Here is a 21,838-nt window from a genome sequence, read left to right on the forward strand (position 1 = left end):
AAAAATGAGCCTCATTTCCAGAAAATAAAAAATATAAATAAGTAGCTTATCAAAATTAAAAATGACTTACTAAACCTATTTTAGGTAAAATATTGTTCTTTCTCCAATTTCCGCTTTTGAATATTTGTTATTGAAATAACTATTTTTACCTAAGGACCTTACAACTTTAAATATACCCATTTATTTAACAAATGTTTGTTTTTATAAATAAGATAGTTTCATGTTTTGAACCCTAAAATGGCAAGAAATCAAATGAAACAAGACACTACTTACAAAAATATTTAATATGACAAATCACATTCTCGCATTCGTACAATTGTATATACTTACTAACTACTGTTATATACAAGCGCAGGCGCAGCTAACATGGCACTACATTATATACCTACTTAACTAACTTTTGCCCGCGGCTTCGCCGGCGTGAGTTTCTCTGCGAACGCGAGACAGTCATAATTTTCATACAAACTTTCTCCCCTCGCTATTAGGCATTTGGAGGCGATTCTTGGAAAAATTGGTCTATGTTTGAACGGTGGTCTTCATCTACATTCATACCAAATTTCATCAAAATCGGTTCAGCAGTTTAGTCGTGGGAGCGGAACAGACAGACTTTTGCATTTATAATATTAGTATGGAAGTATCGATTATTGGCGCCGAAACACTGGCCGCTTTTTTAAATACATGTAATATATATATTTATTTTATCAAGCCTGTAGGTGTTGTGTCTGGGCAAAGGCAAAAACTTATTTTTCCACTCATCTCTCTCCATAGCGAGTTCTGGCCATCCATTTAGAAATTTGTCAATGTAATATTATATAGCATTATATATTACTAATATATATGGTTCCCTATTTTTATGCATACAATTTTGTCATAATTTAACATGGCATACTTTTACTTATCATAATAATAGTTAGTAGGCCCAAGGGCCAATCCCGCCGCACCCTAACCTACTGCTACACTATAGCTTTATGCAAATCAAAATTATGGTAAAATACATTATTATGTCAAAAAAATATATGCCTAACTCGTTATGCTAAATTAGGAAAAAAAATTATATGAAAAAAAGGAATCCCAATATATATATATATACTATATATAAATTTGTTGGGGCCTGTTTCACCACCTAACTGCCTGATGTGATTGGCCAGTCAGCCCTATCCAACACTCATACAATTTTTGTTGCAAACTCACTCGTGATTGTGCCAGAAACATCCTACCGGGCACCCTTTGCAGGTACCGCAGAACATTGAAATTAGAAGTATACAATTTAGTATTAAATGTATGTAGACTTACTACATTAAAGTACATTTTACTAGGAAGTAGGTATCACTTCTTTTTGGCCATCTCTGGTGGAATACCATTCTAAGCATATGTCGTGGCTCCGATGGATACAATGAGACCAAGCATTATTACACAACCTGTTCAATCAATTACTCCCTTTATTCGCATAATATGAGATTCTCAAATTAGCAGATTATCCATATAGCTAAAGTACAATCAAGAAAAATACAGCATTATTCAAATCTTTTACCAAAGACAATAAAAATAGATACGCACTTTTATTTTGAGTATTTAAAACATTATAAATGTAAGTTCGAATAACCAAGGTGTTTCATTGTTTTTCTAAGTACATGTTTACTTAACAAAATATATTTATTCGAACAATCACTACAACTGAATTTTCGTAAGTACCTAGTAGGTAAATAAAATATAGGTTTAATTCGATGAGTAAATCATAATTGGTATTTATTTTTTCTCATTCTTTAAAAGCAATTATTTAATTAAATTAATTACTTAAAATGAGTGACGTTACATGCTCGAATTCGGATGGAGCATTTTAAAACAGATCTCATTTACCCTAACGGTATTTTGAAACCGATTACAATTCGGGGTGGAAATATGAAGTTTAAAAAATATCGATTGTATTGCATATCGAAAATTTTTCTGGTGGGAAATTTAACATCCAAAATGCCTATCTGAATACATTAACACATTTTCACTAGGCGTGTTTTACCCTTTTCAATATATCAAGAAACCTGGGACGCTACCATGGAATATATTTTTTACACGATACGATACGAAAAAGATACACTATGTGGACGTTCGTAACGTGCAACGTCTTTGCATGTTTCGTGGTCGGCCTTCTGGCTGTCAATAAGTACATCAGTACACACTATCTAAACCTGATTATAGCCTAGTAACGTCAGCCTCGCAGTCTTTTATCTCTTTCTTTCCGCCTAACTTCGCATAGATTTCATCAATACTCCTCATCTTAGTCTCTGGTACTTCCATGAAGATGTACACGGTGCTCACGAGGCAGATCCCGGCGAAAAGCCAGAAGATGAGATAGAGGCCTACGGCGTCTGCTATTGGTTGGAATACTCGAAGTTGGACAGAGACCAATGCGCAAGCGAAAGAGATGACAATTGATGTCACTGTGCCGCGGAGCTGAAACGGTAAATTACTTTTTATGTATCTATATAGGTATCTTGTGACGATTGTATGTAGGTATGTAAATCTGTATGTACTGCTAGCGATTGGTCGGATGTAATCTTGTAATTGAATTTAGAAGCAGATTTCTTCAACCGATTGAGCAGAAATGTTGTACACATGGTAAAGTTTGGATGATAATATATTATGCTATGTATAAACGGATGGAGCATCAAGGATCTGTTCGCGACGAGGTAATTCCTCAACGGTTAATAAGTAGCACGTTCATATAATTTTACACGTAGCTTCAGTTTCGATGGCAATGCATTATTGCGATAAGCAGACCAATGTCTTTAATAGAATTAATTTAAATTTGGCGAAAATAAAAGTTTGTTATAGATGTTGTGTATCACCTGGAAGGAGAACATCTCAGTCATGATAACAAACGGCACAGGCTGTAGCCCTGCCGCGTCGCAGTATATGCACAGGCACAGGGCGGCGACCGGCACCCAAGTGGCGCAGATGATCCCCAGGTGGTACACGTAGAACCAGGAGCCCAGCGCGCACAGTGCTATGCCGGAGACGAAGCACGTGATCCCTAGGAGTTTCTGTGGAAATAAATGGAAAATACTCAACGGCCCGCACTAAGTTGCATCGCGGATCCGTTGGGCATAACGGTGACACCACACCTACAAATATTTGTGATCACAGATACAAATATTTGCCCGCACTGGGAATCGAACCCAGGACCTCTAGATAGCGGGCGGGCGTGGTGACCACAGCGCCATGGAGTCGATCGTCAATAAACTTGAATTTATGGATCTTTCTGTTATTGATAGCGTTTTTGTTGTTTTCGTTGACGCTAAAAATCTTTCCTTATGGGAACGACGATATAACCATTTCACAACATACCTTTCTTCCAGTCCTCTCTACTAAACTAGAAGCGGTCAACGACCCAATCAGCTGCACAACACCAAGCAAAGCCGCCTGCTGATTGGCTGTAAGAACCCATCCGTCATCGCTAGCAGATGTGAAGATCAGAGACGCGTAGTGTAGGACCGTGAGGCACCCGCACATCTCTCGAGCTAGGGTTATGATGAGTGTGATGCGGAAGGCTCGGAAGGTGCTCCGGTCCGAAACTAGGGACAAAGGAAGGTAAGCATTAACCTTGTATCTGTGTGTATATAAACTATTAAATAAATAAATAAGACAGTTTATTTCCATACCGTAAACGTGCCAGTAGGTATAACAATAGTACCTAAGTAAGTACTATTGTTTACATTATCTACAAAGTAACTTACACTTGCGGTAATCGTAGCACTCATTGTCAAATGCCTTAAGGCGACTAATAATTTCAGCTGGATCGCAATTGAACGTTGATCGTTCCGTTAGGTATTTTATTTAGGTATGCGTTTTGACAAATTTTTGCATTCTCATCGGAACTAAGGCCACGTGTAAATTGTAAAATTTTATGATCGTGCTATATTTATCGTTTAAAAGTTCCCTTGTCAGGCTATCCATGCATGCATATCATAATATGTGCTAGTCATGCAAAATAAACGTATACAACAAATCGGTTGAAGATATCTTCTTCAAAATTGAGTTGCATAAATCCACCCGAACAGTGATATATAGTTCATTCATACATTGCTAGTTAAATAAAAGCTTGATAAAATGTCGGATCAATCAAAATTCAATTGGGATTCAGCTGAAATTAGGGCGATTTAGCCTGTGCTGTAACGATCACCGTTCTTAAAAACATTTACAAAACCCGATACATCACTGAACATATTCGGAAATACAAATAAGATCATTGATTTAAGTATTGTATCGTTGCTTGTTGAATCAACAGACTTTTGTTTAACATTCCTCGGCACCTCAACACGCCAGATTTCTACCATGGCGCGTGATTCATCTTGTTATGTCTTGATATCGTGTTGCTGACAAATCTACGAGCTATCGATCTAATGCCAGGGTTATCCGATAGTTCAGTTAACCGTTACTTAACCTGGTTTCACGTTAAGAGGTAATTAATAGATTTCATTATTAACGTAAATCTTAACTATTATATAGGGATAGATCACACAGATTGAGTTCGAGACTTGTATTAAAGGATACTAACTTAGTTAACTTAATTAAACAAATTAATTTAGGTACAAGATTCGAATTTACACATTCCATATTCTGTGTATTTCGCACTTGAATAAAATTAACAGGCACTATAATAATTGAGTCAACATATACTCAATTATTTTAATGCCTGAAAAAAACCGAAAATATGTATTTTCACGATGATATCCTACTAAAATAATAGTACCTATCTTTATTTAGCTACTAGATGTTGCCCGGGGCTTCGCTCCCGTATGAATTTTGAGATAAAATATAGCCTATAGCAATCTTGGATAAAGTACCTTTCTAATAGTGAAAGAATTTTTAAAATCGGGTAAGTATTTACGGAGATTACCCGCCTCAAACATACAAACTCACAAACGCTTACCTCTTTATAATAATAGTATAGATGATTTTGGATCGAATTTATTGGGTTAATGTGGAACAGTCCTAAAAGTTAGAAAAGCGATAGTTATTGAGGTTATTTGACACTTAGTCGCACCTGTAGGTACAGTTACAATTAAGATGACATAGGAATGTATGTCTGTAGGTCAACTCTGTCAGAATAAGCAACTCTCATTTTTAATTTTACCATTGTCTGACTTCACTTTTTATCCTTCTTTAAATCTTCTAAGAGAGAGTGAAAGTATTTTTTGGCGGTTAATCTGACAGCTGATAAGTTTTTAATTATTTAGAAATTAGCTTTCATGTGAGTGTGTATTATATAGTGTAATGCTAACAGTGGGATCAGATTTTATTCAAGTTATGACTGTTACGTAGGTAGACCATAGAACATTTAGCAGGAGACGCATCAGTGTACAAGTTTCCTCACGATGTTTTTCTTCATTCACCGGAAGAAAATGTCATAGTTACACTCATGTGAACAACCGTAAGGGACCTATGGCCATGTAATTAGTAGGGTACTACGTACGGATTCGAGTACCTATTAATTCCACGCCTATGATCAAAATCGTTATGGGAACTACGAACCATAGATAATACAGATAAGTACATTATATATCAAACGTCAAGTTTATAACACCCATCTATTTACGTCGCGGATTAAATAGGATAGTTGCTGTGTATAAAATAAAATTTATAAATGCATTCATATAACGAAACACGATATTCAAATGTCACTTTAATTGATCAATTTTGTTTATACTAACATTTAATATTTTTTGGTCTCATTAAAGTACATATTAATGAAAATGCTTTTTGACTCCAAAATTTGTGACGTCACTTATGTCCACTGTCATCCAAGCCCCATATATATTTTTGACACATGCTAAAGAGTATCTGATTTGACTTGATGGTAACTAGGTGGCCTATTATAGTATAGTCTCGCGCGCACGATGATGATGATGTGTATGCCTAGTAAATATTTGATAACTGTATTATGGCTGAAGATTCTGAAGTACCTATTTTTAATTCATTATTCAATATCCAAATGTATATAGGGCTTTTTAAAAAATCAATATAATTAAAGAAAAATGTTAATACGATATACCTAATCAAGCTCGGAACGGAACACGAGTACAACTCGCTCTTGACGGATAACTTCCTTTACGATTTTCCATTTCCATGGAGACATGACTATGCCTATACATAAATATCTTCAAAAATAAAATAAAAATTATTACTTACAAGCATACATGATTGAGATGTCACGCATGGCCATTTGTTCTTAACAAAAATAATAATGTTGGCTAACGCATTGAAATAATAAATTTCCGCGCTGTCACGTGCAATGGCGACAACTTTATTCATTTTTTTTTCAGAGTGACGTGACCACAGATTTTACATAGATATTGAGCTGTCGCTGTCACGTGACCAGCACATGGCTGTATCCACAACACTAACAATAAGCAAGCATAAGAGCCGTAACGATCTTCAAACAATTCGCATTCACACCGTGAGACTGTTTATACTGTTACACATAACTTTTCCGTTCAAAAGATTTCAGTTTGTTTGGTTTTTAATCGATTAGTTTTCATTGATAGCTGTATTCGAGTCATATTTTCCACAAAGTACTTATCGATGTTTCAGAAGGATCACCGCAGATGAGAAACTCGTAAACGTACCATTCAGTTAATTAATATTATAATGTATCTACAATCTATATTTTATGCTAATAGTAATCGTAATAGTCATGTCAGATGCCTCCGTATCATTTTTTTAAATTTTTTTTTTTAAATTTCGCACTTGATAAGTCCCGTTGTATTTTAAGTATATCTAGTTATGTCTTCTGCCCCACGATAAAAAGAAAGACTCACTCAAAGTTTTGATATTGGTGAAGAATCTTCCCTCCTTGTTCTGCTCCAGTTCAAGAACTAGAAGCTGCAGCTCGCTGTCCACCGCAGCCTCCGAGGCGTCCCTGCATCTCAGCCACGCGAGGGCATCACGGGCTTCCTAAAAATTACACATTTTGCTTGACTCTCATTCATTTATTCATCTTAGCAATTAATTAATGGTTTCTCTTCTTTGACGCCAACTACTACTCTAAACCATGTAAGACCTGCAACTTTGTTGATGTCATCTGCCCATCTTACTCCGGTGGCCTTCTCACTCTATATTTTAATAGACAGAAAGAATAAAATTTGAAATTTGAAAATTTCAAGTCTATTAGAATATTTCAGCATCCATCAAAAGATCGGTGTTAACGGTACAGTTTCGAATAGTTTTCACTCGACATTAACTCTTATACGATAAAGTTAATTGAATTGTGAACATATCTCATAACGTACCTCAACTTTACCACACTTCAATAAGTACGAAGGTGTTTCAGGCATAGTCGTAAACAACAGCAGATGAATCAGCGGCACCGCCAAACATATCCACAGTGTCGCATTGTAACTCAAGTACTCCCCTAATAAGTACACCATGAGGTTCCCAAGGTTTTGTGATAGTACTACTAAGCTCCCTAACACCCCTCGAATGGAATCTTCACTGATTTCCTTGATGTAAAGGGGGGTGACGACGTAGGCCCCACTGACGCCAAGGCCAATGATGGCTCGGGCTGTGATCAGGGCCCAGGTCTCCGTGGAATACAGCTTGAGACCCCAGCAGACCTGGAAAGAAATTATTCATTTACATACTTCATGTCTTCACATCTTGTTTCAATAATCACACGGCAGTGTTCACTACATAGTAGAAAAGCAAAGTAGCTTCCCGCTTTCTGTCTGTCCCTTCCCTATATATGATTCTTAAAACTATGCTTCGCATTTTGATTGCTGGTGTTTTTGTCGTTCAAGAGGATGGTTTAAGTTTATAATTTATTATGATTTTACCCAAGCGAAGCCGGGACTAGCTAGTTTAAGATAAGCTGATGAAAATTAAAGACAATAATTCCATCCGTTTGAATCATCGTCAGATTTTATCGATAGTATTAGTAAATTTTCCAAACCGGTGACGTAAATGACTCACCACCATGGATAAAGAAGTGAACATCAACGCTTTCTTCCTGCCATAGTTGTCCACAATGTAGCCAAACAGGAACACTGCTGGCGTGCCCACGAGGTAGGCCACTGACGCCATCCAGGAGATGACCTCTGAATGCACAGGTTCCTTCGCCGGCGTGTCCTCTTTGGACATCAGGCGAGCCCCCATGGGTGACATCCATCCTACTGCTGTGCCGTACGTGAACACGGGGAGGACCACTGCGAACAATATTGAATGAAGTTAAATTGAGTAAATGTGAGTAGATATATTGTTTATATTAATATACAATAAATAATATTGTCTATTAATATAAATAATATATTATTTATATTAATAGACAATATTATTTAAATATAATAATATTGTCTATTAAATAATATTGTCTATTAAATGTCAATAAATAATATTGTCTATTAATATAAATAATATATTATTTATATTAATAGACAATATTATTTAATAAATAATAAATAATATTGTCTATTAATATAAATAATATATTATTTATATTAATAGACAATATTATTTATATTCGGTATACTCCTAATTCTTCATCCGTTTACTTACTGACGACACACATTAGAAACCACTGGTTATGGTGAAGCGGTTCTAGCGGTTCCCTAGTGTATGTATAGTGTATGTTTAGATATCGGAAGCCGTAAAAGTCATGTCATATGTCTTCATAAGCGTGTTGAATAAAATCTGACACCCTATACATCCTAATGTCGTCTGTTAGTTTTTTCTCTGTACAAATTCGGACTTAGGAATCTAATATTCCGACAGGAAAAATAAAAAGATTGGATTTTTACATCTTTACTCTATTTCGGGCAATAGTTAGTATATTTATGTATGCATGCAACGAGGCGATGTTTATTTATTACTCCATCATGCCCCCAACCGCTCAGCGGATTTTAATGAAGTCTACAAATGCTTACAATGATACAAATGTACCTACAGCATGTACAAAGTCAACAAAGCGCAATCATATCAAACGAGGTAGTAACGAAGTGTGGGTCGTTTATCAGGTTAAGGAGATCAATTGGTGGGATGCAACTGCATCATATGACGTGGGACAATGCAGCGCCTGACTGTCTCGAATGTTCGAACCATTTTGTTTGTACGTACTCCTTCCTTACCCCTCGTTCGATGTTCAAATTTAGAACGCACCCTACATTCTAATGATTGTCTGCCAACTGTCAAGTATTGTTTTCCCGCCATAAGCGATCTCTTTCCGCGCTGTTTTTATTTTGTGAGCCACCGATACCTACTCCAAATATTATTTTTTTAATAATAAATTTATAAACGATGTTCTTGTCGATGGAGTATTTTCCATTTAATTTTTATTTTTACAGGGATTCAAAAACGCTCCCAACGTTAACGCATTTTTATTTTATAGTTTTCGATATATGTTCAATCCACCCCGATTCTCACATAATCGAAGTTAATTTTATCAATTTACTCCAAGGTTTTTTTTTTAATTCACAGTATAAAGCATTCACAGAAAACTCAATTGAAAAAGTCCAATCGAACCGATTGTTCGAACTTTTTCGATTGTGTAATTAATGTTTTATATTAAAATATTTTAGAGTAAATTGATAAATTTAAAATTTATTGATTGAAAATATATACCTAACCTATAGATTATTCTGTACATTGAGTAGAAAACTATAATAAATAATCTTTTAAAATAACACGTCTTCTCATCTCCAGCATCATACAGGCCACCTCAATCATTGAACCTCACTAGTAAATGTGTTTATCATTTATTCTTTAAGAAGTTGTGTACATCCAACAAATTGCTCCTTCACCCCGGGTCCCGATAGACGGCACGTGTTGCCGATTGCCGGCAATGATGCGCCAAGTTCGAGGTTTACTCACATCAATCAATTAATTCTCATATCAGTTGTAAACAATATGCTGCGTTGTAGGAAACGTCCTGTTGTCGTGTAGAGAAATTGGAATAACAAGATAATGGAAATGCCACCAAATGACTGCCGCTGCCACCCGGGGCTTCGCTGCCGTGGGAATTTCGGGATAAAAAGTACCCTGTGTGTTATTCCAGGTTATAATCTACCGGTGTATCAAAGTTCATAACAATCGGTCCAGTAGATTTGGTAACAAAGATACACAAAAATGGTTTATTTACATTACAAAATTATTAACCATGTAAATAAATATTTTTCAAGACAATTAAAGTGCAGCTTCTTTTCAATTGCCAATCTCGAAATGATTGGTTTAGTTAGACATTGACATTCAGTTATATACAGTTTTTGCAACTTTGTAACCTGTTTCCCAGTAACTCTATCTCTATGGTCCACATATCACGGTCCTACAGGCATTAAATTGTAACAGTGGCTAAGTCGGGATACGTCTAAAAATAAAGAACCGGTGTTGCCAGTTTGTGGTATTCTATTTCTTTGATGGCAAGACTGATGACACTGGAGCTTTCTTGCTAAAGTTATTTGAAATGTTGCTACTGGCTGGTAAAAATACATGCGGAATCGATTATACCTAAATTATCATTATTTTTATTTATTTTTCAATTATATACCTTATCTAGAGGTAAAACTTTACACTTCGATTCTAATTTTAAAAATATATCACACCCAAATCAATATTCAGAAAAAATTATATTATTTTATGTACTTTCCACCAAATGTCAAGTTACTCTTCATGGACCTTTACGTCGCGGTAATAGCGTCAAATTCGCAATGAATTTAGGTACTTAGCTTGATATACTGTTGATTGTATGTATTTTTAGTCGTTTTGGATATGACAGAAACTGACCCTTGACATGAAAAAGCTAACAGATTCATGTTTATATACCTGTACATTAAAATTATTACAGTATACACAACAGATCAAAGTGATTCAGCTAGATATATTTCCTCATGGCAAAATTTATCGTATTCATTACGTTATATTCTGACAGTAACATAATGTAAATATTTTGATTCATTCCATTAATTTACCATCCGCGATTAGACATGAAACAATGTCACAGGACAAACAAAATAATTGGTTTGTTTTCATGTTCTATTGGTGTCCTCGATGAGGCCTCTGGTTCGAAACAATTTGACAAGTATAGTCATTTCATTCATAGTCGTATTCCTCATGGCTGAGGGTCGTGGCCATTACGTGGAATTAACAACCAAACACCAACTTTCTTGGCATTAGTAATGGAGTGGTTTGCCATTGCTTTCCTCATTCCACAGACAAGTTAATAATCAACCAGTGTGCAGGTTTCCTCAAGATGTTTTCCTTCACCGGAAGCAAGTGGTGGTCGATGAAAACTACTGTACATGAGTCAGATTGGTATACAAACTCATATGGCACGAGTAGGATTCTAACCTGGGACCTTTCGATGCACAGGCGGGCGTCTTAATCATTACACCACCACCGCTTCTTACAAGTAAGTAGTAATGTAATACATTTTTACGTAATCATTTTTTGTTTAATTTAACTAACATTATAAATTATTTTTACATACAAATTTAGTACAGATTTAAATACTATTCAGATCCGTATGCTAGTCAGAATTACATTAACTTATCACATTTCATAGCATCAATAGCAGGGTTACAAAATATTGTCATGAATTACATAAAATTAATTAATTATACAATTCACATTACATTACATTTTTTTTTGAACCTATTGCACGTATCTATCTATAAGGGCTAATTGAATCTGTAAATTAATCTGTGTTTTATCCCGATAATTTTGTAAATAGTAAGTCCCTATATTTAGCAACGAAAAAGTAGTTGGCGGCACATACTCATGACAGACGCCTTTAGGCGATTTGACTAAGAAAAGCTGAGACCATAAACGCATTTGAAAAGAAAGAAAGAGAGATGGCGACTATATCATTTAGTATGCTACAATTAAATGTTTGTACCTAATCTATATTATTTTCTAAATTATATCTAGAAAAGAAAAAAAAAATCGTGTAGACTATTAATACATCGGACAAGCCGTTAATGTATTGGCGTAATGACTTAGTGCCGTCGGGATAGGTTCACCTGAGATCTATTAATAGAAGCTGACCAGCCACGGTGCGCCTGCACACCCAACTTCGACAGTGGTGTAAATAGCTGAACATAAGCCCTGGTGCAATAAAGATCTTGCACCCCTATCTCAACTAAGCATTTTACCGTGAAGCCGATTTCCAAGACATTTGGAAGATTCGGAGATATTACCATCGGGGGCCTTCTTACGTCAACCATCCTTGGCAATGCTGATTATATACGTTAAGTCTGCCTTTTATATGTTTTAGTAATAAAGCTAACTTACAGAAATAAATAAATTAACCACGTAAGAGACGTGTATGAGTAAGTATGTAAGATACATACATATACCTATGTATATCAATCCAAACTCCTAATTTTTCGGATTTATAATATTAATAGATATCCACGGGTGCTTGAAGTAAAACAGATCTAGGGGGTACGTCATTATTGTATGAGAAATTATTAGAGTGCGACAAAAAAGGTCGCAAACTTAGGGTCCGAGGGCACTCTGAGTTTCGTGGCCCCGGACACGGTACATAGGCCTATGTTAGATACGTCACGTCCTGTAGACGTCCATAAAATTACCAACTAATTATTCTCAGTATTTCCTAATGAGTAACAATTAAAAAGTCATTTAGGGTAACACTAAATATTATCCTTTTTTCATACTTTTCGATGATTAATAGTAAATGTAGTTGAAATAGCACGAGCCAAGAATGGATATGGATTTTACTATTTCGATGGCATAAATCAAATATAAATATTTTTAATTTAAACTAGGTGTCGTCTCCCACTGCTGGGCAATGATCTCCCACTCACTTTTCCATCCGGCACGGACAATGACAAAATCTGGCCATTAAAAAAATGTTTAAAAATACTCGCGATAAGTATTTTTATCCCTTTCCTTGCAGCCAGTAAAAGGCGTAGCCTAATTGTTCCTTCTTATTAAAAAAAATCATCCTTACATGCTATGAAAAGGTGTTCCTCTGTCTGTATGAACTCGAAAAACTCAAAAATTACCGGTCGGATTTTTGTACGGTTTTCACCAACAGACCGTGTGATTCCTGAGAAGATTTAGATATAGGTATTGTCATAGTTTTACCCGAGCGAAGCCGAGTCGGGCCACTAGTTATTACTAAGTACTTACTTTTCCAATAAGCTGAAATGAGTATCAATTCTCATTGGAATTTCTAAACTCACGTGTATAAATAGGAGGTTTAGAAACCGGGCTCATTTAGGACGACCAACCAATAACACTTTCTCTCATCTCCGCATGTTCCAGGTTACATTCTGAACTGTGACGCCGCGAAGGGGTCAACGTATAAAATAACCTCAAAATATTGAAGATTCATTCATTTAGAAGATACACTTTGGAATAACTATTGTTCCCTATCAGACACCTATTCAAATCTTTCTGTCATACCACTTGCTACATAGAATTTACACTGTTGCCAGCGACTCCATCCACGGCAAATTACCCATGTCACTCTCTAACAGCTCTCCAACTATCTCAATTCAAAGATACGTTTAAGAATAATAATGAATTTATTTGTGAGATATAGATAGGTACATTAAATATGAATTGAAATCAATAGGTAGGTAACACTATGCCCTGTCTTATTTGTCTTAGACTAGTTTTCACGTAAAAAGAAAAACAATCATACGTTCAATGATGATTTAAAAGGTATGTAGGATATGCCAATAGAATTTTCAAGTTCGTGGGGCATCAAAATCCGTTAAATCGTTTAAATTTCATCAAAATCAGACCAACGGTTCGAAAGTTATCGCGTTGCAAGCAAGCAAGCAAGCAAGCAAGCAAACAAACAAACATACAAATCTACATACAAAAAAAAAAATATTCTTACCCCATCAAGTCGAATTGTAGATCTCGCTCGATTCGCTCGCTCGGTCAATTAAAGTGTGGATAACATACATCCTGACCTACTAAGCGTGAAATCATGAGAGCATTGGCGCCACTATCTTGTGTGGTCCAACGGTATCGCGTTCAAAGAACAGCACAATGCGGCACAGTGGCGCAAATGTCGCCGTTTCTCAGTACCTACCTGCACTGGGTCTGTTACGAGTACATTAAGATTTCAGGAAATCCTTGAAACAATATGTAAAAGAATGAAAACTGGCCACAATATGCCTATAACCGTACCAAACCAATTGTTAGGAGAAATCTCTGCGTGTAACGTAGACAAAGATTGCTTATTTATTTGCTAAAACACGATGCATTATTTATTATGCGGTGTTTTATGTTTTACCGGCTATGGGTAATGGGTATGCATATAAAAGAACATGTTATCATCCCAAAAAAAAACGAATAAATATAAGTTATACATTAAAACTGGTTTTCTTTTAGTTACCAGTGATATGTCGCGTCCTTTTTCTATACTAGTTGTTCGCCGCGAACTTGGACCTCACTAACACAAAAAAAATGATGAGTTTTTACAAAACTGTAAATATTTCAAAAACTACCTAATCGATTTTCATGCACCACGAACTTAACTAACTTAAAAATTCTATTGAAAGATTCTACATATACCTTTTAAATTTCATCAGACCAACGGTTCGAAAGTTATCGCGTTTCAAACATACATACATGCAAAAAATGTATTTTTGCCCCAAGTCGATTTGTTAATTATTCAATAAACGCATTTTAATTACTCCACCGCTGGACATTACAAAGTATATAGTAATTAAATGAAAACCAAAAACAAGCAGAGAAGGCTTTATACTTAACGAAGATAATTAAGGATATTTCCGATTTATAAAAAAAACCGTCTCGACTTCGCTCGGGTAAAACACAATAAATTATACACGTCAACCTTCCTCGCGAATCACATTATCTATTGGTGAATACCGCATGAAAATCCGTGCAGTAGTTTTTGAGTTTATCGCGAACAGACAGACGACGCGGCAGAGAATTTTGTTTTGTAATATGTAAGGATAAGGATAAATAAATATCATAATTTGTAATTTTTGAGATAATTTGTCTAAAATTTTTATTGAAAAGAACAAAAACTCAATGGTATTTTTTTCCTTGTGTATGTAACGAAAATAAGCACTATCGACGAGTGGAAAATCCCTTAAAAGCTTCATCTACACACACAGCACATTTTATTTCAAGTATTTAGAAAATCCCACGTAATTAATTTGAAGTGGTGGTGGTATAATGGTTAAGACGCCAGCCTGTTGATCGAAAGATCCCAAGTTCGAATCCTACTCGTGCCACATGAGTTTGTATACCAATCTGACTCATGTATAGTGAATGATTGATTGACCACCACTTGCTTTCGGTGAAGGAAAACCTGCACACTGGTTGATTATATTAACTTGTGTGTCAAATGGGGAAGGCAATGGCAAACCACTCCATTACGAATGCCAAGAAAGTTGTTATGTGTGTTTAATTCCATATAATGACCACGACCCTCAGCCATGAGGAACACGACTATGGAGAGATGTAATTAAATAGGTACTCTGTACAATATACTAATTCCATGGAAAAACCCAAAAGAAATCTCATCGCTGGAAAACAAAATTAGCAACTTATGTACTTCTATGGTCCTTCATTTAGAAAGACTAAAATTAATACAAATTTTAAATTTGGTAATAGCAAAATGTTTATCATAATCAAATTGTAAGCAGAACAAGTAAGTGAAAGTGAAAAAGAAACAATACAAAATCGAGGTTGCGCACATTAGTCATTTTAGTTTCAAATGTTTTTGTGTATGTACAGGTGCCTAGGAACGCTAAATTATTAATTCAATCATTGCAGGTCATTAGGAAATGAGATTTCGGCTTACTTTCTTTGGTGAAACGTATTTTTTTTACTGGGTTCCTATTATTTGTCCTATGGCATTCCTATCATAATTAATATACTAGTTATGGTACGCCATAGTAAGAAAACTGTAATAAAAAATATCCCTCAGCGTGTTCCCTATAAAGTTTCGTTAACCTAAGTTTCTACATTGGGGCTTTCAAGAAAAGAATCTGTCGCTTTCTCAAAAAATCGGCAACGCACCGCTAACCGCTATCAGATGCCGGTATCCAGGTTTGCGGTGTTTGCTTACCATCATGTAACCCGCATGCTTGTTTCCTTATTTTAACTTTAAAACGAAGCCACTCTATGGATTTAAGGTATGAAATTCCTATGGATTTCATTTTTTTATTAACTCGGACATTATATTTATATTTTCGTATCGATCTTTGTTTACCTAATTGGTACAAAGGGCGGACTTAATGCTAAAAGCATTCTCTACCCTACCAGGAAAGGAAACTTCGGGAGAAACTGAAAGATAAATAATGTATCAGATATATTATATATATATTATGATGTATAAATAATCAACAATATTGCTAACACTGGTGTGATATTATATTCAAGTCGCAGGTATATCTGATAAATATGTTTAATAATAAAACAACAACACAAACAGAACCAGTATTCGACCTGCCTCTGCACAGAGGGGGGCACCACCTTAAATTTCTATCGATGTCTTATAGACCGAGCGAGCGAAGCGAGCGAGGTCTATAATTCTACTTGGGGCAAAAATATTTTTTTTTGTATATATGTATGTTTGTTTGTAACGCGATAACTTTCGAACCGTTGGTTGGTTCGATTTTGATGAAATTTAAAAGGTATGTAGGATATGCCAATAGAATTTTTAAGTTCGTGGGGCATCAAAATCGGTTCAGTCGTTTTGGAAATATTCACAATTTTGTAAAAAAATATATAAAAACAAAGAACTCGCAATCTTTGTTCGCGGCGAACAACTAGTATATTAGCAAAGACTTAAAAATAATCATTACATTGCTAATTAGATAAAGGGTTTTACTAGAAAATATTATAGTTTAGCGGCCACCGTTTTCAGTTTAGTAAATAGTGACAAATGTGTCCACAAGAAAACTATAACACATACTAATAAAATCCTAACTAACTAATGTAGCACAATTTATATCGAATTATTATTGAATCTCTCTCTCTCTCTCATCGCATGTTCTGGATTGCCCGGAATCAACGTACTTACAAAAATAGCGTACCGGGGCCTAACGTCAACCGTCCTTGGAAATGCTATTGTTGCATATCAACAGCCTAGGCGTCACGTAGTCGCCTCGTATATTCATGAGAGGACATGGAATGGTCCTACTCTAGGGCAGAATCTCACGCCACATAAAGTAAATTATTTTGTGTCCGCTAAGAAATTAAAGAAATTGATCTGATGGTGACTTTATGCCGGCTCCATCCTATCGCCAAATTCAGACACATACCGACGCGAATACGCTTTTTATTTACTGCAAGGAAAATACAGAAATGTAGGTACATCGAAACCGCAAAATTTGAAGAACTATTCGCCGACAGTGTGGAACATTGCCGACATTGAATGAGTGTGGAACCTCAGACAGAAACATTGATCACCAGCACGTTTCGCCGAAAAAAATAAATTATATACCTGCCTATTAAGATACATAAGTTTAAAAACGTGTTCTTACCTAACCTAACCTAATTTGTGTCGAACATAGCTGAATATGCCGATTACTTATTTTAAATCAAACTTATAGATTTTGAGAAACGAAAAAAAAATTTCAGCGTAACCTGGTTTCGGTGAAGAGTTTTTTTCTGTAAGCTTTAGACATCCCGCATTAAACTACACATGTTGTAGTCATAGTCTAGATTGCCGTACAGTCCACAGCACATCAAGTAACCACGCATGAACCTCTATGGCGCGGTAATAGAGTTTGCAATAAATTTTAGTATATTGATGCGCTTTTGACTGTACCTACAGGTTTCTCATCAATCGCAGACGTATTCTATTAACGTCAACTGGATTCAGAATCCTGTTCCCATTTATTTATAACCTGTAATGCTTGGACAGGTATAAAAAGATGTCATCATTATCTTTATTCTCTTGCTTGATTAGAATTTTTTCTTTATTTTGTTTATCTGTGGTGTTAATTGTGCCAAATTATAGCCATTTATTATTTTGCGCAGGATGAGAGAGCGGTGTTTAGCAGTAAACATAGCTACAGCAAAGTTTAGGGGTTCAAGACAACATATTATCAGAATTTCATGTTTATCAAGCGTGTGGCTGATTCGGAATTTGAGTCGAAAATAGTATATGTACTCACATTCGACATTCACTAAAGTTGTTTAAAATCTTTATTTTTGAGGATAACGTGAGAGGTTATTTTTTTAATAAAAAATATTTCATATATTTTGTAAACATCCTTTTACCTGCGTCACTCTGTCTGTCCGTCAGATAGCTAGTAAACATCGACGTTTGCTTTGAAAATTTCTTTCGCGAAGTATGACTGAACGTTCTTTTGATGTTAGAAAATTTCCAAAAATAATTCTGAAACTCAAAGTAGAAATAAAAAGTAGAAGTAGAAGTAAAAATACCTAAATTTGCCCGCCGAGACGTGCATGTTGCCTGCAAGACCCAGTGTGAAGATGGGTCAGGGTGGTCTGAAGTTATTTACATAAATAATTAAAAGGTTGCTCTTAAAAATACATTTTATGATACAAGAAGCCAGGTCGGGCCGCTCGCACTTTTTACGGCATATAATTACTCAAAAAGCTACTAACTATAGTTAACCAACTCTGACTTACTTTGTTATCTGTCTGTCTGTTGACTTCGCTCTGGTAAAACATAATAAATTACAAGTATACCTTCCTCAGAAATCACACATATGTATTGGTGAAAACCGTACAAAAATCCGCCCGCGGTAGTAGCGGCAGAGGACTTTGTTTTATAATGAAAGGATTAAGGTCCCAAAGAAATCTATTGCAAATAAAGCCAGCGATTTGCGCTCACGATTAAAATAACCATTTTCATAATATCTTATCTATGCATAATGACCATAGACTTTCCCGCCTTCCTGGAAACAGACAGATCAGGGTGATTGCTGTGCTTAGGCAGCTATTAAAAGCACGTTATATGTAACTAAATGTGGGTATTTATAGAAACTACGCAAGTAAGTATATTTTCTATGTCTGCGGTGTTTCGACCGCTGCGGCCGGGCGGCCGCGCTGTCATTACGATTTGTCAATTTTCTCGAGGAAGGAATCATTTCCAAAATCATTCATAAATCTGACTAATCAAATTCATAAATCTGACATTACTACTGTAGAGATCAATTATTTTAAAGTCAGTTAGTTTCACTCTTGTGACACTCATGTTAAAATTTGAAAAATTGTAATGGCAGCGCGGCCGCAGCGGTCGAAACCCTCTGAGATCCACACGTTTGTGTATTTTGTTAAGTAATTCATTTATTTTTTAGATCCAACTTTAAAATTTTTTTTCGAGCTGTTTATAACCCACTGCTAGGCTAAGCCTTCTCTAACCTAATTACCACGTATATATTATAAGCACCAAATAAAATTTTATAGTTCAGATAACTATAAAATTTTATTGACCCATGTCAATCTTAAAATGATATTTTAGACATGGGTCTTGTATGTTTATCAAGGTATCTTTATAGCTATAGTACTTACAAAACAAAGTCGCTTTCCGCTGTCTGTCTGTCCCCATACATGCTTAGATCAACGATTTGATACGGCTTTTTTATAGATAGAGCGATATTGTACCCGTGCGAAGCCGGGGCGGGTCGCAAGTTTTAGTATTATAAATATAGTTCAGTTGTATTTGAATCCCATAGCACAATTCTGAAACTTACTTTGGTTGGGAGCCAGCTCAATCTGTTTGATTTGTCCGTATATATTTAGGTATTTATGAAATTATTTTTTTTTTTAGACAAAAGCGATAAGTTTTTTTTATGTGAACTTCCAATTAATAATTACGTACGTTTCAATTACTATTCATAATAACGTTGAACGGTTTAAAATTAAATAATGTTACGTAGGTACCGTTAAGTGCATCGAAATAAATTTAAACCCAATGGGATATGTGATAAAGCGGCCATAGCTTGCATTTTTATATTCCGTAGAGCGCGCGACTCGCGAGAACGAACTGCTGGAACAGGTTTTATAAGACACAGTTTCATATATGTACCCATGTCGTTATGTTATATCATGGTTTAATATAATGTATGCCTACAGTATATTTAACCATGATATAAAATAATGACATGGGTTTGAGATGGAAATACATATGTAAATTAAAAACCCATCCATCTCGACATTCATTATGCTATAGTGTAATTCTATATTTTTATGTTTAACAGATTTATCTCGTAATTTTTTTTGTAGTGCCATTTTGTTTGGTATCACTGAAAATCAGCAATCAGAAAAAGAATGTCGATCCTCGTCGTGGCACAAGCTGAGTGGTGCCTTTTATAACATACTTAATGTTTCTGTGTAAAATTATAATATTGGTCATTTTCTGCATCACAAATGTATGTAATTTCTGTTTCTAAATTGACATAAATCCTGAGTATTATTTATTATTATTTACTCTAGTAATCAAATAAATAATTTACCTAATAAAATTTATATTTTTAATTTATTGGCTAATAATAGCATTTGATCCCGTAAAAAATATTGTACAGAAAAAGTTGCAGTGAATATTTTTTAATTCATTTAATTACCTAGGTACCTTCATATAGTGTATTTTTTACCTTAGATCTATACCTAATAAATAATCATCGAATCGCAATTAATATATGTATACTTTACATTACATTTCACTATAAGATCCCGAAAATAAATAATATTTTTAGAAACCTGATGGTTTAATTTGTTTTTAATATCCGAAATGTTGTAATGTAACATATAATATCTAAATTTTAATATACTGGATTATATAGGTCGTCGCTGCGCGCTCTATAGCTAAGTTATACTAAAGAATTTTATTACACTTCTGACTGGACGTTATCACGCGAGTGGGAAATAATTTTACACAATGTGTTTGATTTAATTTGGAGTGTATTTTTATTGTAGTAAACTATATAAATTCAAACCGAAAATATCTGAAAATTAGAACTGAGTGCAGTTAGTTTTAAAAAAAATAACTAAGCGGTTGTAGCTATGTATAGGTCGATAGCAAATATTTTTTATCGATTTAAATGTACATTTAAGTAGTAATTTAATTATTCTACTTTATTAAATAATATTTATTAAAATTAGGTTTAGGTATGTATTAAAATAATTTCAAAAAATATATTTTTTTTAATGTACTTATACTTGGATTTTCAAAATCCCTTGTACGCAGAATTAAAATTGGTGGACATAAAGCTATACCTTAGACAAGAATTCGTCAGCTCACCTAACACATTTTTAAATAAAAACTCTTATTTAAATTAAAAAATAAAAACAAAGTTTAAAAATAAAAAAAGAAATAAAAGAATACTCACTTAAACTGGCCATCAACAGTTGGTTCACCTTGCTGCCCTCCGCACAATATTTCTTCACAGTGTACTTCAACATTTTAAAATTAAAAAAGGAACACCAAAGTTTTAAAATTTTTCAAATATTGTATTCGCAAGCCGGTGAGTCGCGCACGTTACGCGCGCACCGCTCGCTCGAACCGTTTGAAACCTGACATAAGTGCGAAGAAATGTAAGCGTACAAGCGATTTGATAAGTCTTTAGTAATACTGAGACCATAATTCTACCGGACAAAATTTTGGGTTTGACGTCACTTTGAAGGATCAAATAACCTATATGTGGTTTGATGGCCCGTGGATCGAAAGGTCCCAAGATTCGAATCCTACTCGTGCCACATGAATTTCTGTACCAATCTGACTCGTGTATAGGTTCCTCACGATGTTTTTTCTTCACTGAATGCAAGTGGTGGGCTATGAAAACTACAAGAATCAGATTGGTATACAAACTCTTGTAGGGCGTGTAAGATTTAAAACTGGAAGTCCTGGGACCTATTGTTCGCA

The 21,838-nt window shown here is 35.1% G+C and overlaps 1 protein-coding gene and 1 long non-coding RNA gene across 4 annotated transcripts; both read right to left on the minus strand.

Moving 5' to 3' along the window:
* Positions 1-266: 266 nt before the first annotated feature.
* LOC128679808 (facilitated trehalose transporter Tret1-like) lies at positions 267-21,504 on the minus strand. Of its 2 annotated transcripts, none has more exons than XM_053762263.2 (7): positions 21,306-21,504; positions 7,966-8,198; positions 7,287-7,610; positions 6,816-6,951; positions 3,343-3,569; positions 2,844-3,038; positions 267-2,448 (listed from the first exon to the last, which is right to left on the minus strand). In XM_053762263.2, exons 1-7 carry the CDS (start codon positions 21,376-21,378, stop codon positions 2,188-2,190), a joined length of 1,449 nt encoding a protein of 482 aa, XP_053618238.1. In that variant the 5' UTR covers positions 21,379-21,504; the 3' UTR covers positions 267-2,187. The 2 variants fall into 2 exon arrangements, with proteins under 2 accessions (XP_053618238.1, XP_064292788.1); XM_064436718.1 differs by lacking the exon at positions 21,306-21,504 and adding an exon at positions 8,548-8,575.
* On the minus strand, positions 16,756-20,002 carry LOC128679809 (uncharacterized). Of its 2 annotated transcripts, none has more exons than XR_008405783.1 (3): positions 19,671-20,002; positions 18,604-18,872; positions 16,756-18,346 (listed from the first exon to the last, which is right to left on the minus strand). It is a non-coding gene; the product is annotated as an uncharacterized LOC128679809 (long non-coding RNA). The 2 variants fall into 2 exon arrangements; XR_008405782.1 differs by having other exon boundaries at positions 16,756-18,017; positions 18,229-18,872.
* Positions 21,505-21,838: the final 334 nt, after the last annotated feature.

The sequence above is a fragment of the Plodia interpunctella genome, chromosome 22 (assembly GCF_027563975.2).
Source record: "Plodia interpunctella isolate USDA-ARS_2022_Savannah chromosome 22, ilPloInte3.2, whole genome shotgun sequence".
Classification (NCBI taxonomy): domain Eukaryota; kingdom Metazoa; phylum Arthropoda; class Insecta; order Lepidoptera; family Pyralidae; genus Plodia; species Plodia interpunctella.

What these genes read in the sequence shown, in the direction of transcription:
- LOC128679808 (XM_053762263.2), bottom strand. Translation starts at nt 21,378, where the DNA reads ATGTTGAAGTACACTGTGAAGAAATATTGTGCGGAGGGCAGCAAGGTG. An exon ending in TGAAGTGTGGTAAAGTTGAG is followed by an intron (nt 6,952 to 7,286) that starts GTACGTTATGAG and finishes TGTAATTTTTAG; the next exon opens with GAAGCCCGTGATGCCCTCGC. An exon ending in CTGAGATGTTCTCCTTCCAG is followed by an intron (nt 2,449 to 2,843) that starts GTGATACACAAC and finishes TTACCGTTTCAG; the next exon opens with CTCCGCGGCACAGTGACATC.